At 41.0% G+C, this 17614-nt stretch overlaps 2 protein-coding genes across 4 annotated transcripts; both read right to left on the minus strand.

The window, feature by feature from the left end:
- Positions 1 to 1420: 1420 nt before the first annotated feature.
- Positions 1421 to 5735, minus strand: LOC135106838 (uncharacterized). 3 transcript variants are annotated; one of them, XM_064016201.1, is made up of 9 exons: positions 5375 to 5735; positions 4733 to 4819; positions 4224 to 4396; positions 3948 to 4109; positions 3645 to 3736; positions 3412 to 3553; positions 2679 to 2813; positions 1982 to 2154; positions 1421 to 1664 (listed from the first exon to the last, which is right to left on the minus strand). In XM_064016201.1, exons 2-9 carry the CDS (start codon positions 4812 to 4814, stop codon positions 1562 to 1564), a joined length of 1062 nt encoding a protein of 353 aa, XP_063872271.1. In that variant the 5' UTR covers positions 4815 to 4819; positions 5375 to 5735; the 3' UTR covers positions 1421 to 1561. The 3 variants fall into 3 exon arrangements, with proteins under 3 accessions (XP_063872271.1, XP_063872270.1, XP_063872272.1); XM_064016200.1 differs by lacking the exon at positions 5375 to 5735 and adding an exon at positions 4980 to 5306; XM_064016202.1 differs by lacking the exon at positions 5375 to 5735 and adding an exon at positions 4984 to 5303.
- A 2347-nt stretch (positions 5736 to 8082) lies between these two features.
- LOC135106840 (uncharacterized) lies at positions 8083 to 11173 on the minus strand. The gene is made up of 5 exons (XM_064016204.1): positions 11039 to 11173; positions 10336 to 10427; positions 9318 to 9841; positions 8855 to 9115; positions 8083 to 8659 (listed from the first exon to the last, which is right to left on the minus strand). Exons 3-5 carry the CDS (start codon positions 9447 to 9449, stop codon positions 8513 to 8515), a joined length of 540 nt encoding a protein of 179 aa, XP_063872274.1. The 5' UTR covers positions 9450 to 9841; positions 10336 to 10427; positions 11039 to 11173; the 3' UTR covers positions 8083 to 8512.
- Positions 11174 to 17614: the final 6441 nt, after the last annotated feature.

A 17614-nucleotide genomic window follows, 5' to 3' on the forward strand; every position in this document is an offset into this window, starting at 1 on the left:
TACGTCCTTGCTCTTTGTTTCAAACAGACCGGCATTCCTCCCTCATCCCCCCATTACTTTATTGTGTATACATAAAAAGTATATATATTTTTTCCTGTTTATATCTTAAACCTGTTAAGGAAAACAAATGTCCTTGGATTAAAACCATTGAAACAAATAATAGAGACGAGATGTTTTAATAAACATTTGCTTCAAGGAGAATGAAGAAAAATATAAATAAACGAAGAAAGTTATCAAAATGTACTTGCACAGTCCCAAAAATTTAGTATAGTATTTGAAAAGAAAGCAAAAATATTTCCAAATACTCATAACATTGAAATGAACATATAACAATCCTACTGAACCGCTGGCTTTGATAATTATAGTTTCATGAGGTAAATGTAAAAATATAATATGACACGTACTACATAATATTTCAAATTCTCATAGTACCAAAATATAAAGACACAATCCAGTAAACAAATCAAACCAAGATTCCTACAATTTCATGAAGTAATTCAAAGACGTGGAGGCGTGGCAGTGATGATGGCATATACATCATAATATTACAGTTCTCATAACAGCGAAATGTATGGACACTTATACATGATACTTGTTCTTTGATTTCATTATATACTTTTTTAAACTAAACGATGAATTTGTGGCCAGATGACTTCATGCACTCCCACCCATCCTGCGTCCCTCTCACGTCCCCCAGACCGGAATCCGAGTATGTAATGGGCCAATTTTGGTGAGCAGAACTAGCGCTGTGGGATCTTTAGTGCTGGCGTGTCCTGGCTGAGGAGTGGCTTCAGTAAATGTGTTACCGATACACTTAGCCATATTTTGTAGTAAGTAGTAGATAGGAGATAATTATATACAAGAATTTTACTTCCTGCAAGAAAATGGTAACAGTAACCACATATTTCAGATTCAATAGTGTCTTAGGTCTTTATACTATCAATGTGGAACTTTGTGTTAGGTTACAGCCTCCATGTTCGTCACCTGTACTTTGAATCCTTCCAGTAAGCATGTACGCCTCCCTTCTACACACACTTTTCTTGACGTCAAGCAATGCAGTGATTTTCTGTCTCGGTATACAACGTTGTGTTTCTATTTTTTATTAGTAATTGTCTCAAGTGAACATAGAGAGCAGTCGTCGTGCTTCTTACCATTAGTGGTTTTGTACTGACACTGAAAATACCAGGAACTCTAAATGCCTGGCCTTAAGCAAAGCTGTTAAAAGTTTTATCCCCTCAGGCGTTGAAAGCAGCCAAATACGTTGTGACACTGTCCTTATTGGGTAAAATGCCCCGCTATTTCCGTCTGTTTTCTCGGACCTACAGTACGAATGCTGTCTTTATGATTTTCTAGAAAGTTAGATTTCTTTGTAATTTGCCAATTGTTTATAGGACAGAAAAAAAAAATGAAAAGACATCTCTGGTTTTGAAATATCAATCTATTCGAAGTTCTCTTCGTCACTTTTCAATGAGTGACCAAAAGAGTAGCATGTTACCTTGAATAAAATTTCCCATAGAAGGATTTTCATACAATGTAGCTCAAAGTCATGTGACAGCGAGAGTCACTTAGCGCCAGCAGACTGAGCTCGCAGCTGCCGCATTGTCTCCCAATGTTTGGCAGGATCCACGCCCTCCCAGTGTTTCGCTGGAAGAGGATCGAAAAACCTGAGGAAAAAGAAATGTTTGTTAATGATGATAATGAAACAAAAGTTAACATAAAAAGGAGGACACGATAATGGATTTTTTTCTTTATTTTTTTTTTTTTTGATAGAGTACGCACCAACTACACCTTAGAAAAGAATATTTAATCAACTCTAACAGACGATGCCTAGTCTTATCAAATAATCTTAACCTGAAGTAAAGTTCGGTTAAACATTCCTCCGGCGTCACTACATGTGTTTGTTTCCTCGCGACGAAATAACTGGCCAAGTATCGTGGATTTTAAAATACATACTGTAGATAAGCTGGGTGTTCAAACTCACCTTTCTTTCACTGCCTTGCGAAGTTCTTCCTCCCGCGACGTAGGAGGGGTTAAAAAGTTATTGAGATTTTGACGCAGAATGTCACAGTTGTCATTGCCCTGCAGGTGCGTGGTGACGCCCTCCAGACGCAGCGCGTGTTGCACCGCCAGACGCGCCAAGTCCACGCCAGCCTCCTGCGTAGGGAGAGCGAGCAATAGCCTGTCACAAACTTACACCGATGTTCCTCGTAAGTACTTTTTTTTTTTTTTTTTTTTTGTAGAATTTACTTTCAGGTGTGAAAAAAAAAAATGACAAATAATCCAGTAAGTCTCTTCAGCTAATTACCAAGTTTTAAGCGAGAGGAAAAGAAGGTATCCATTCTCATACTCGTATCCTTCATGTGATTACATTCACAGACACTCGAAGAATTTAGGAAGATGTTCATCATGCTCATTAGGTGTCCACGCATCTTTTTTCTCGTCACTGCATTGTCGCGCAGATGGTGATGAGACATTGAACAGTATATTGAGCTTTAAGTATAATCTCCATTCTTGTATTTTCCATAACCTCCGTATTTTTCTTTCAATATCTTATTTCATCCCCTTAAATGTTCGTTCTGGAATGGTTTCCTTCACTTTTATTTGGTTTCACATCCGCTGGCTAGAGTGTTATCAATGATCGTGAAAGTGACTACAAAGATTACTCGAGGAACACTCACCTTGCAGCAGAGGGCGGCTGAGTGGCTAGCGTCCCTCATGTACTGTGGTGCGGGATGCCACTCCGGTAGAACAGGTTTGTAGGTCAGCAGCCTCATGGCTACAGGGCTGGCGCAGATCACACCAATGTTCCGGGACTGTGGAATGACAGACAGAAGAATGACGTGGAGTAAGATTATGTTTGTAGTTTCCATTAACAAGAAATAATTCCCTTGCACAAAACATGAAGATGTCGACGCTCTGTGGCGCAAGTGGTGAACCTTTCCATTATGGCGTCTGTGAAACATCGCCACACGTTCCTACAGGCGCCGTTCCTCAGTCGTTTCCAACACCGAGTGGCCTTAGCTTTCAGCCGCAAGGAGACTCGACAACTCGCAAAAGTATGAAAGTATTAAAGAAGAAGAAGAAGAAAAAAAAAAAAAAGAAGAAGCAAGGTGGCTGTGATGTATATCAGTTGTCACGCATCTTGACAGAACCAGAGTAAAGAAATTACAGCATAATTTCTATATATTAAAGTATTTAAGATGATAAAAGACTTACGTGACTGTAATTGTGCAATCATATTAAAGAACAAGCGAATACATGAAAGATTATTTCACGACGAAAATTCCTGTAATTTCTATTAGTGTTTAACCTTTACAGTCTCTAAATTTAATTAACGAATATGTTATTTTCTTAACAGTAATTATACTGATTCTCGGAGAGGCCTAAAAGAGAGCGTGGGCGAGGCTTTACCTTAAAAAAAGGCATGAAGCCCTCAAGGGTGTCGTCGATGAGTGTGTTGCGCGCGTAAGACAGAATGGCGCTGATCTTGACCGGCGACCGTTCAACCAGTTCCTTGAGGAGGCTCACGGAGTAGCTAGTGATGCCGATGAACCTGCAATATTTGGGGGTTTTGAACAGACATGCGTGGACTTGTGGACAAACTTGTGTCAGTCTTGTGAGGAGTCCACAAGCCCTGGACTGACCTTGCCTTCCCGCTGTCCACGACCTTCTGCAGGGCCGGCAGGGTCTCCTCCACGATGATGTCCAGATTCTCGGCAAATTCAAAGTCGTGCACCTACAGAAAGGAGCTCACGGTTAAGGAAATTAAGCTTAATTGATAATATGAAGTACTGTAGCAGTCAACATGATTTCGAAAAAAAATGTACTTAGAAACGTTGTTTCTCTTCCCTCCCTCGCGCTATACAATACTGTGTAATGGTCGGCTCTTATATTCTGAACATGTTCATCAGATTTGCTGCCACAACCCAGCGCACGCACGCACTCACCTGGATGAGGTCCACGTAGTCGAGGCCCAGCAGCTGCAGGCTGCGGTCAACACTCTGCGCCACTCTCTTGGCAGAAAAGTCAAACATGCGTTCGGGAACAGGCTCGTAGCGCCCCACCTTGGTGCCAATGTAGAAAGAACTTCGAGGGACGTCCTTCAGTGCCTTAGGAAGACACAGCCGGGTGTTGGTGACCTTATCATCCTCACTACTGCCTGCATAAAATCACTGGAAAGCATCAGCAGCAATGCTTGCTGAGGAATAATTAGTCTTACATACCTTGCCCAGCACCTCCTCGCTCCGACCATTGCCATACCACGGGGAGGTGTCGATGTAGTTGACTCCAGACTTGAGAGCGAGGTGGATGGTGTCAATACAGGCCTGCTCTCTGGCCTCTCCATATTGCCCCCCGAAAGGGGTGCCGCCAAGAGAAAAGCGGGACAACTGCAACCCTTCCGGAATAACAGAAGTTTACTTTTCCCTCCATCGCATCTCAGCATGAATTCTCCAAAATCTATCGTGCATTGTTATGTCATCTTTTAAATATTTTATGAAAATGGTACACTAAAGGAAAGCTACACAACATTTTTTTTTTTTATCGTCGAACTGAAATTTAACTCCTTTCAGAATAGTCACCGTGACACTTCCTGTGTGTCAAGATCCTCGCAGCGATTTTAAAATTTTCATCAGAACTATTATGTTAATAGTTTTACTGAACACGGTTTTCGTGTTTATGTATGCTAAGAGTGCGTTACGTAACTATCAGTAATGTAATGTTTGAAGCTCACCAGTGTCGCCGAGTGGGTGGTAAGTCATCCTGGCGACAGCCTCGGCGTCGTGGAAACCTTGCACGAAGGTTGGTGGCTGCATGGCGTCTGGGTAGGAAGCGGAAACGATGGTGACATGACGGATGCATGGAGGAAGGGATCCATGAACACGGAAAAATATGATAGAAACGGAAAATATGATAAAGATTATTAATTCCAATAATCTCATATGAGACAGAGAGATAGACAAACAGAATGACTCACTCACTCACACTTGCTGTTGTTTCTAATATCATTGCAAGTCAGTCTCCCAGTTTTGTGCCCATCGCCGAACCCTTTCACCGAGAGGCCCACACTCACGAGTGCACACCTTCGCCTTACTTATCATTAACTCACTGTTATACAAAACACACACACACACACACACACACACACACACACACACAGCCATCCTATCACCAAGTGTAACAGCAGCCCTGTCAACCTCTCCCCTGAGTGACCTCTGCATACATTCTCGCACCGTGAACGATCACATGATGCTAAAAGTTGCACTCATCTCTTTAGCAAATGCTTGTGTGCGAAATTATGTAATTTAATAAACACCATTTTCGCCTGCATAGTGAAATCTTATTAAATTTTATATCTCTATAAATGTAAACTTGCCTGACGTTTGTCCTTCCTTAATTGACTCCAAAACACTACTATGTCACTCCGTGGATCGCAAGGAAGTCTCGTTTGGCAGTGGTGGGAACAGTTGCCTGTCAACACCAAGCCAAAAGACTGAAACCAACAACAGGTGGTCCGCCACTGGTGAGAATGTAGTTATGTACCTCTTCTCGGATCCCTTTTATCTTGTTATCAAGGGATGCGCAATATAGAATCAGTGAAGAGTGAACAAGAGGTAGGCGGCGCCACGGCTTGTCGTGGCCTTGAAGTCCGTGTTGCTATTTGTTGTGCCTACCGCTGTGCCAACATTGTTAATTTGTGGCCGCATGAATTAATACAAGTTGCCTCACAGACTGGCAGCCAGCGGTCCTGAGCCACACGTTCCAGGGAAAGTGATAAGAGCCTCAACAAATTCATGGCGTGAGTTAAGGTTGCGAGAGAGCTCTTCCTCTGCCATCGAGACAGGATCCAAGTTTGAACATTCTGGTATCAAGCCGTGCACCGCAGCACAGAACCATCTGCCTCCCTTTGCTGCTGACACATACTTAATTATTTCCGTAAAATTTTTATTTAATATCTTAAACTGTGATGTCTTATTCTTGATGCATGTGAATGAAGGCAAGCGCTTTTTTTACAGAACATTACTAGTACTAGGTTTCCAAGAGGCTGATGCCAGAAGCCGCTCTTCGTAATAAAAAGACTGTTCTGCAGTGAAGAGAAGCAGTAGTGAGGGAAAATAATCTGAATACTAATAAGGAACTTTTCTTTTTATGATAATCAAGAATCATTACAATGACTCCTAGAACGCTGCCATAATTTATTCAGTAATATAAATTACATATCTCACCTGCCATGTGCGGTAACTTGTGTACGCAGTATGTCAACAAAAGTCAGAAAGGATGCAGTAAGTCACTAAGAAAGTGTTGCGCATAACATCTTCTCTTATACGCCTTAGTTCATGGACTGCACAAATAATGGAAGGTGCAGATGGCGAGGCAGTTCATGTGAAGGAAACTGTACAGCTTCACATCGCATTCTGTGCAGTCTGAAATTCCCTTGTTCGATATATATATATATATATATATATATATATATATATATATATATATATATATATATATATATATATATATATATATATATATATATGCTTTTTACGTGCGCATTTAATACCAGGCTCTATCTATTGACTTAATGCGTTGAAAGAGACGACGAGAATATATGGTTTTAGCAACAGAATGAAAAGTAGCAGGATCATTGAATGAGATACTAAACGTTGCGCAATGTTTCTGGATTACATGATGTTACCTCTCTCTTTTTATTTTTTATTTATCTATTTATTATATTTATTTATTATATCTATTTATTCTATTATATTATTGCACGCACTCACCAACTAAGATACAACAATAACGAAATAATAGTCCTCGTTTATAGCTGCTGTTCGTTTTCTCTACAAACACATCCAACGTCAAATGTGTATGAAAGGGCAACTATAACAATCACGACAGTCATAAGCATGATGCTCCAGATTCAGTGATTTATTGTCCTTTTGTTCCTGTGTGGACTGCAAGATATCAAGGTTTCTTTCTGTCAACGCAGCAGCAAATATGCAAAAGAGCATTAATTTTAAAGCAGTGATAGCCTGGAGAGCATGGTACACCTTAATGTGCATGGATGATTTCAGCCATTGGGTCATGAAACACACTACTCTGTGTATCACTTTATAGCCAGAAAATAACACAGATGACATACAGAACAGGCGGTGCAAGAAATACCACACTTCACTGAACAGCAATAAGATATCATCACGTAATTCGTGTGTAATTCAGTTAAGGCTAAGTATTACAACGGAACACGTAGGAAGAACAAAAAAAAAAAAAAAACTGCAGAACCTGTGAACCTTCCGAGGCTCACGAGAACTGCAGAATGATGATTATATAGGAGGCGATGAAGGAAGCAATGGTAAGGAGTGTGCCCCGCGTGACGGTGAAGCAGCTCCACGCACTGATTCCCGCATCCTGGGTAGCCGCCAGGTGCTCCAAGGCGGCGGCCAGTAACACGTGGCCCTCCCCAGCCATGGCCACTCTTACCTGCATCTTGCTTACCTGTGCCGGGAAGGAGGAAGGAGTTCACGGTCTCTCTCTCTCTCTCTCTCTCTCTCTCTCTCTCTCTCTCTCTCTCTCTCTCTCTCTCTCTCTCTCTCTCTCTCTCTCTCTCTCTCTCTCTCTCTCTCTCTCTTATTGATGGCGTTAGTGTGTGTGTGTGTATGTGTGTGTGGGTGGGTGTGGGGGTCACCGTGGGCTTCGGCAATACAATTAATCCTCCTTTTAGGCTTGAATACTCGTATACTGTATCTGGCACATATTTTGAGCCAAGAATTTATCTTATTCCATCGGGTCAAGTTTTCATATCCCGGGACTCATCTGATGTCCAACCACTTGCAACTTTTACGGTGCTACATTTCCTTGTGTAAAAAAAGTTTAACGTGCCATTCAAACAGTGTATCATTCAGCATCATCATTTTGTTCCCCCATGGATGACTGACTGGGATCATATGCAGCAACTGAAAAAAAAAAAAAAAATCCTCATCATGTGCCCAGCAGTCAAATAGCTAATTTCTTGGTTTCTCTTTGAGTTCAGTCATTACATGTGGAATTAGATGTCATCACCACAGAGTGTCTCATAACTCAAGACGCTCAGCAATGGACGCTATTGTTTGTTTGCAGTCTTGGCGCTTTAAAATTTCATTGGAATGTGAACTCGTGACGAAAATTTATGGACTGAGATGAAGACCAGAGGAGGGGGTGATGTAGTGGGAATTATTGTTTTATGTCCGCGTTGGAGGGAATAGGTCATGAATTGGGAAGTCACATTTTGCTTCCTATTGTAGATTTATTTTCACCTGAACAACTCCCGCACGCGTCATGCATGTTGACTGCGCTACAATTGTGTGGCCCTCCGTCGATTTTTTTACTCTTAAGAAGAAAAACGAAGAAAGATGAGGAGAAGGAAAAAAGAGAGAAAACGAGAAAGAGCAAGAGAGAGAGAGAGAGAGAGAGAGAGAGAGAGAGAGAGAGAGAGAGAGAGAGAGAGAGAGTGCGTTACAACCGACACAGTAAATATATGATCAATTCATAATTGTGTTGATCGCCTCACCACGCCGCGGGTGGTGGAGGCCTGGTCATGGACACACGCCTGTCCCATGACGATGACAATGAGGCGGATGACGCCCGAGACAGCGACCACCAGGTACCCGACTGTGTGTGTGAGGGATCCACTCTGTATGCAGTTAAAAAAAAAAACAATTAATATCATCAACCTTATTCATACGTTCCTTTATCTCCATATTTGTTCACATTTTATGCCTAATTTTGTCTTGATTTCGTTTATATTTCGGTGACATTTTTAAAGATACGTAAATAAGTGAAATATAGTATTTGCCACACTTTGGAGACAGATCACGTCTGTGTCAACCTTCATGACTAGCGGGAAGAGAGCGACGGTGACGATGGTCAGCATGGATAAGCTGGCTAGCACGATTGGGGAGAAGACGGCATTGAAGGTGTCGAGAAGGTCGCCCACACTCTCACGCAGAACCAATGCTTGGTGAAACTGTTCCTGAAAGTCTTTATCAATGAAATGATAAACACAGTCCATTTGTGGTGGCCGGTGATTGGGTGTCAGACTCGCTGACTTTGTCCTTTGTAGAGAACTTGCCATCCTGCCTCCACTTGTCTGGAATCAAGGAGGAAAATGTTCTTTTAATCTGTTACCTTGTATGTGTAGAACGTAGTTATTCCGTAGTCTCAGATCTCATCACTCTGTTGAAGATTTGGTGAAGAGGTCTTCCTAAAATTACGTTTTTCGTCAAATTCATCACTTGACTCCACATACACACAGGCTCGCGCTAGTACATGACGAGAGTATTGTATCTAACCTTTGGCGTGAAGGAACTGCATAGGTTGTGCAGGCAATGGTTGAGGACAGCGTAGTAGGAAGAGAAGTGGTGAGCGATAATGACGACGAGCGCCTCACTCACAAAGATGCTGGACCACGTGGGTACCACCATCAGGTGCTGCCCTGCGTACCCCACCCACGCCCAGTCCGCCGGCAGCAGATTGCCTTCAGGGAGGCACCCACATTACTGCCAAATAATTCTCTCTCTCTCTCTCTCTCTCTCTCTCTCTCTCTCTCTCTCTCTCTCTCTCTCTCTCCGTACACACACACACACACACACACACACACACACACACACACACGAGCACCATACGTTACCCCAATAATACGATGCATGTGGATTTTGCAGTAACTGGTATATCAGGATTCCGAGGGAAAACACAGCGACGCAAACGTAGGCAATCAGTACGAAGACGGGGTATCGCTGTTTGGGCCGACACGTCATAACCTGGTTCAAGCGCTCCTCCAGGAACTTCCAGCGGCAGAGAAGATCAGCCACGTTATCTGTATTTTTTTTTTTTTTTTTTTTACATTCAAAGGCTACAACAAAAATAATAAAATGCGCTTAATGGCCGTTTTCCCAAAAAGCTGAGTAGAGAAAAATTCCGAATGGGTTAAAGCAACTAAGCTTTAAGGAGTACCTGTCTTCAAACTGATGTAGTTCACATTTTAGGAAGGTGAAATAAAAATAAACACAAAATTTACTAGTGAAAGGCGTTAACTCTTGTGTTAGTAAGTTGGACAGTAAAGATGCGAGTAAGCAGTAGATGGTACTGAGTAGCGATGTCATGGGAGGTTTGGGGGGGAAGAGGAAAGCATGAAGCTAGCAATTTCAGAAAATGTGTCTTACATTATGTAGTTGAACGTTAAGATTTTACAACTTTAACCTTTATTTCCATTATCAGCAGAATGTGGCAACAGCTTGAGCCAAAATTCTTTGAGAGAACTACTAGACCTTGTTGAAGACCTAGGCAGGAGTGTGCCGAAGGAGTACTTACGAGCTCGCGTCAACAGCAGCAGACTGGTGAGGATGGGCAAGCTAAGGTAAGCGATCCAAGGCATGCTTACCAACATCTCCGACGCGTTCAGGCTGCCACAGAATATCGAGGGAGAAATGCAAAGGATATGTCCAACAGTCCTGCTATTGTTGCATTATGAAAGTTGCGTGTGTACATTATGTTGTAGTGTTAAGAGTATTCGTCGTTCTTTCTACGTTATCAATGGATCTTTTGACGTGTTAATTTGGGATTAGAATAATGAAGGGTTGCTCCATTTTTTTTTTTTTTTTTCTTCTTCTTCTTCTGCAAAGGGCAGTTTACGCATTGAACAAAGTTACATCCGTTACAAGCCACGCCCAAATAACGCTCAACTATAAATGTTACTGAATGTCCATAAGTCATAGATGATCTAACATAATTACCTGGTGCCTGTGTTCTGTACAGCCAGTGCTCATTAAATTATAATAATCTCCATTCAATTCTAGAAAAAAATATATATACCCGGTGACAGTTGTCTCACTTCTGCTTTCACTTGCATTCATAGCATACGGAACATACCGGAGATTTGGTACAATGTGACTTGTGTTAGGCATGCAAATATCTGTACAATTCATGGAGTTATCGGAGAAACAGCGAATTATCAATTATTATATTTTTATACTGAGGACCAAGACATAATAAGTACGTTGCTCTCTTTTCCCACCTAGAGTCGCTCATGAGCACAGCAGTGTTGTAGACGTGGAAGGTGAGGTTGAGAAGGAAACAGATCATGACGAGAATGGTGTAGTAAGGAAAGAAGGACGTCCAACTCATCTCCTGCCACTGTCCATACGTCGCTGCCTTGTCCTCCCTCCACGCCACCGTCGGGTCGTTGTCTTCTCGGTCCTTCGCCTTGACACCGTTCCTCAGTGGCCAGCAGCCGCACGCCCTGGCGATACTTATGATCGGCCCGAAGTCCCTGTCGAGTGTAAGCGTGTTTATTTAGCTTGAGCCAACTTTGGTCAGCGGTTTATGAAATAGATTCATTAGTCAGTATAGTGAAGAATGACTGCAGTGTTTCTTGCCTCAAGACATCTATCGTACAACTTGGAAACCTCTCATTTTGCTCTCCTTCGAAAGAAAAATGGTGTATTGCGACCTTAAAGAACCTTTCAGATGAATAAAAGACGCGATAAATAGGATGATTATTTGATTATAGCAGTACACGAGCTTCGCTAAGACACACAGCAACAAGCTCAAACTCGTGAAATACAAAGTTAATAGAGAGACAGGCGGAAACTAGTTCACAAGTAAGCTGCCATCAGGTAATGAGCGTGACTGTGCTGACTGCGTGACTGCAGAAAAGGTTAGAGAAATTTGTAGAACAGCTCCATCTAAGGTCGAGACCTTGACATGCAAGAGGAGAATTTGGCAAGTTTTGTAAATTTCCTGTCTTAGAAACCAATCAAGATGTAGCTTTCAGTTCTCCATGCAACAGAAGTAAATAATATTGCAATTTTGAATAGCAGTAGTTTGATCAGTTTAGTGATTACGTTTCTTCAAAAGAATGGACGGAGTTTCATCACTATACACTACTTAGTTGGGAAGTTTGTAAATGAACTGCCATAATTATTCTTAATTGCATTCAGCTATGGTGAATATTTCTATAAATTTAGTTCTGGAGGAGACATTTCAAGGACGTTTAGAGGATACATGGCTCTGACAAACTCCGTTCACCAAAGAAGGGAATTGTAAACTAGATGTATCATCACCGATCGCGCACCAGTGAGCAAATACAGTGTTTTCTCATACTTTCAATGAAAAATTATAATAAAAAAATCTCTGCATTGTAAAGACTACTGGAGTGGGGAAAGACTCGATCTCATTTACAGAACCACAATCCAAACTCATCTTGTCCCTTTGATACCCCGCCACCCATTGTATGCTGAGTATGTTCCTCTAGACATTTCCTCCTTTTGTACATTCAGAATCCATCTTGTGGCCATTTCCTGTCATAGCAATCAACCGTCTGAGTCGACAAAAACTTCGAGGCTCTGCGGAACAAGAAGAGACAGAGCGATACACATCTCGAGCTTCAAACTGAACCATATAGCCATCCAACAGACCAACACTTAATTGCACCGCGCACAGCCGAGACCTCAGGACGTCCCATACCGCTTACCTTTGACAAGCATGTTTTGTTTACTACTACGAGTACTTCCATCCTCTCATAATATAGTGACCACCAGTACTAGACACTTCACTTGCACTTCAGGGCATCAGGTCATTGCGTCGCTTTCTGCTGCACTTTGCATTCTCAGCAACAGAGTACGTGCCCCATGTGACAAAGACAAACCCAAGGTAAAGCTGCTCTTGTTCCGATAACGTATCTGTTATCATAGAGTGAGGTGACGAATGACGGTACGACTCTCTCTCTCTCTCTGTATATGCTTGTTTGTGTGTGTGCGCGCTTCTATCAGCTTGAGTGACATTTAGTAATCATCCTTATACAAAGAAAAGGAACGCAATTTCTGGCAACAATTGAAACTAATCTAGCTTAACAGGAAGTTCATCAACACTATACATATAGTTTGCACACAAAACAAACGATACGCAACACATTCTGCGTAGTCTAATAGGAGCTTGATCGTTAAGATGATTGTTTTTCTTTTTTTCTTTTTTTTCACGTCAATAGCAATGCGGTATTTATCTACATTCTTTGTCTTCAGTTTTTGCCACTTCATACACCTCCTTCACTTATTACTGCTGTAAACATCGATTACTTCAAAGCTCTTCAGCATAGATCAATTAACTCGTTGTAGTAGTAGAAGTAGTAGTAGTAGTAGTAGTAGTAGTAGTAGTAGTAGTAGTAGTAGTAGTAGTAGTAGTAGTAGTAGTAGTAGTAGTAGTAGTAGTAGTAGTAGTTGTTGTTGTTGTTGTTGTTGTTGTTGTTGTTGTTGTTGTTGTTGTTGTTGTTGTTGTTGTTGTTGTTGTTGTTGTTGTTGTTGTTGTTGTTGTTGTTGTTGTTGTTGTTGTTGTTGTTGTTGTTGTTGTTGTTGTTGTTGTTGTTGTTGTTGTTGTTGTTGTTGTTGTTGTTGTTGTTGTTGTTGTTGTTGTTGTTGTTGTTGGACGTAGTAGAAGTACATAGTAATACGTAGTAGAAGTAGTAGTACAAATAGTAGTAGCCGTGTTAGACTGATAGAAATCTCCAAAAGTATTACCTGTGTCTCTCCACTGACATTTTCTTGATTTCTTTTCTAAGTTCCATTTTCATCCACCGATTTTTCTTTCTTCCTTTCTTCATCCCTTCGTGTCTTAGTTCTCTTTTCTGTTCCCATACCGGTGTGGCTTAGCAGGTAGGCGAGTGCATCTTCGCCTCCCACTAATTAGAACCTCAATAAAAAGGAACTCTAGCTAATTACACCATGCCTTGGATAAACATAGGCAAACGCTAAGTGACGCCCATTTTGAGGTCGATCACTTGACAGAGAGCGAATGATTAATAAAAGAAAGTGCATGGCGCAAAAAGGAACAGGAGAAGCATTCATACCAACACTACCATCTGAATATTTTAGTTCGTGAGGTGTGACCGACCCTTTGGCAGGTGAGAGCCATTTACGAGTATATACTAACATAACACCATAGCTGACTGCACTTCATACCCGACGATCCTCTCATCTCCTAACCCTTAACTCTTCCTATTGACGTGACCCGTTCTCCGTCTGGATAATAAAGAAACCTATTAATGGGTGTAATTGACTGGAGAGCCGTTTATTTACGGATTGCCATACCATACAGCACCTTATATTCATTCCGCTAACACTTTGCTTTTCTCCTATTGACACGACCCGGTCATCATTAAGGCTCTCAACTCAACTCAAAGCGGCACTCACTTATGTAGCACAGTGAGACTTATGGAGCGAGGTGAATCATGTTCTTTATAAGTGCCGTAAGCTATTTATCATGAGTGCTCATAAATATTAAGTCATACTGAAATGGAGCGCCTTTATCACGCCTCTCATGCATGACTGATATTAATGGTGCGCTTTGCATTTGATGTCAATACGAAGGGAAATTTTATACGGGTTAATTTATGAGTGCATGTATTAAATTATCCCTTCGACGGACAAGCCAATGCCGCAAAATTAAACCATACGTTGAGGAGGGAAATTCATTACTGCATGCTATCGAGAAGTTATTAGTTTTAGTTGTAAGCGAATTATGAAGTATAAATATACCATTTTATTAATCATTGCCAGTAATGATGGCTAGAGTAATGTTTTAGAGCACTGATATTGATGCTGGATTTTGTATTATATTTGTATCACTGTATATTGTATATTTTTTTTCTTTTTTTCGATTTTAAGTCATATCACACTGGAAAAATATACATGCACACATTCCTGAGTATACACTTATTTCCATGCCTTCTGCCACATGAATTCACAGTCAGCAGGTGCTAAGACAATTTTTTTTTTTTCCTACAGGTCTCTCTCTCTCTCTCTCTCTCTCTCTCTCTCTCTCTCTCTCTCTCTCTCTCTCTCTCTCTCTCTCTCTCTCTCTCTCTCTCCATGATTCTATATTCAGAATTTTAATGTTTGCAGTAATGATAATCGAAAAGGAAGGATAAGCAAGAATTGAAGCTTATGTTCAGTTTCTCTTTTAATATTCTGAGATTAACACTGATTTGACGTTATTTATTTCAGGATGCAACGAACCATCAAACAATCTTGAGTCTTTCAAGTTCCTATTTGACACATACATTGGCATTCATACTTTGTTTCCCCTCTCAGTGTGTGGCAGCTGCTCCTAAGTGGTTGGGAAGATGTCACCGCCGGGAAGCATCAAGTTATCATGTCATCCTATCTAATGAGCAGTGAACAGGTCAATACTTGTTAACTAGTTTTCCTTCCTAGGGGTCTATGTTGTGCGTTTACATTCGAGCTTCTCTCATTTGGTTTTATATAGTTGGTAACGTCAGTCAGTCGCTACTCGTCCTCTTGGTATGCTTTGCTGTTTGTTTTGTTGGCAGTTCCACATTCACCTTCAGTTTTATAACAGTGAGACAGGCATTCATTTCATATGATCATTCTACGAGCCATTCACATAAATTACTGGTAATGAGTCACCCCTGCTATATTATTTTAGTTTTCACGTTCAGCATAGAGGTTTCCATTAATTTTTCGTCTGTATATTGGCACGTATACTGTTCGATTGTGTCTTGAATTAAATGAAAAAGACAATTGCTTATTATTTGGACACAACTAGGAAATTTAATATAAGTTAACAAGCCTCTCTTTTTCACATCTCAAGAGCACATCATTACAACTTGCCAAGAACAATGACGAACGAGGCGTAGTTTCTAAACCTTGGGTTTTTGCAGTCTTGGCCAGGCTTGTGCGGTGTACGTTATCTAGCGCTAACCTTGCTTCCCGTGACGCTAAAGTTCACGATGAAAGCTTTAGTAGTATCAAGATATCCAAATATTCTTTACTTCAGCCTTAAGTGAAAAACCTATTTCCGATATTGCCCATGCTTCTCTCTCTCTCTCTCTCTCTCTCTCTCTCTCTCTCTCTCTCTCTCTCTCTCTCTCATACTACTTCGATGTGTACCTCACGGGTCTTACCTCTTCAGACAGGAGGCGTGAGGTGAGGGAGCCATCGCTTCGCTGTATTGATGGTCGAACCCGCTCTGCTCGAGTATCGCTTCAGTCTTTCTAAGTTGGCAGCGCTGTCGCAGTTCCTCCACCCGTGGTCAGAGGAGGAAGACGAGTGCGCTGACCTGTTGCCACCAACCCACGCCGCCGCACCACTACTACCAGGCTCCTCCACTCCTTCATGTGTAAGGTAAGTCATCATTGGATATACGCATAATGGCACCCTACACATTTGTCATCTCGCAACACTGATAAATTATATGGGTACCTTGCGTGGATGGAATGCGGGGGTGCATGTCACTTAGTATTGTGACCTTTGGTATTGAGGTCATCTGATCATTAATTTGTCTCATATCAATTTGACCTCGTTTTCCAAGTGCATGAGTCAAGTTAGAACAAGACTGATTCAGAACGACAGAGACATAAAGGAGAGGCAGAGAAACCGTAATATATTTCCTCAGTAATGTTTGTATAAAGTGCTGTTCATCCCATACTGATATAGGTATCACTGTAGACTTAAACTGAAGTTACATGACCATGTAAGACTCCCTTTGGTTAAAGAATAGCATCCAATTTAATTCAATCTACTGCTTGCCAGTTTCCCTACTTCATGTCCACTTTGTACATCTCAGAACATTTCTCTGATAACTTACCTGCCCTTGATTTTGTATCTCCTGTGTGGAACTTAGGTTTCCTCAGGGATTTAAAACTACTTGAGTTAATACAGCATAGGCAAACAGAAGTTAATTCAGACTGATATGGGTACCTTATGATGATTGATGTCACAGACTCAACCTGCACTGGTAAGGATAGAATGAGACGATTTTTATATACTGTTATTGCATTTTCATGGTCTCGGTTATCCAAGCAGATAGTGTATTCACTGCTTCCAGCAGTCGGTGACAGAGAATATACCTAGGTTTAAAATCCAAGCTCAAGATACTCATTTAGGAATATCAAGATTCTTCTCCTGATGGGTAATTCAGAAGTGGAATTCATTACCTCAGGATGTAGTTTAATCCTGTATTTTGACAGTTTTCAAGTTTAAGCTTTTCTTTTTTGGAAAATGAACTACATCCATAGTTTTTTAAATCCACATTATTCTTGTATCTTCCTTCCTTTCTCTATTTTTTTCCTTCTAGACTTGATTGCAACTGGTGTTTACCACACACCATATATCTAGTTTAATTATTGTACTGTACTGCTCACTAGACTGAAGTACCTGACTTATTTCCTCCCAATGGCAGTTGTAGGTTGGACACTGGTTAGAGGCCCCATCAGGTAAGAGAACCCTAATTCTGTACTGTTATTTTAAGAGGGAAGGTCATCCAGTATTGTAGTGCCATAATTTTTCTGAACTCATTTTTATATTTTGTGAAGGTATGAAATGTAATATTTCAACACTTATCAACAGCTGTTGTCTCTCATTCTTTTCTGAGACATTTAAACCTCCACAGGAATAGCATCACATTGTTATGTAACTTTCAGGTTTGTATCTGGTGTTCGTCTTTTTATTGTTTTTATTTTCAGTAAGTGATTGCCAAATAATAATGGACTAAATTATAACTTGATGTTGATGTCTCATGTGTTAGGAAGCAGTCACTTAACAGATGTTAAAGCAGTGGTCACATCAAATGTAAATAA

This window comes from Scylla paramamosain, chromosome 14, assembly GCF_035594125.1.
Source record: "Scylla paramamosain isolate STU-SP2022 chromosome 14, ASM3559412v1, whole genome shotgun sequence".
Taxonomy (NCBI): Eukaryota; Metazoa; Arthropoda; class Malacostraca; order Decapoda; family Portunidae; genus Scylla; species Scylla paramamosain.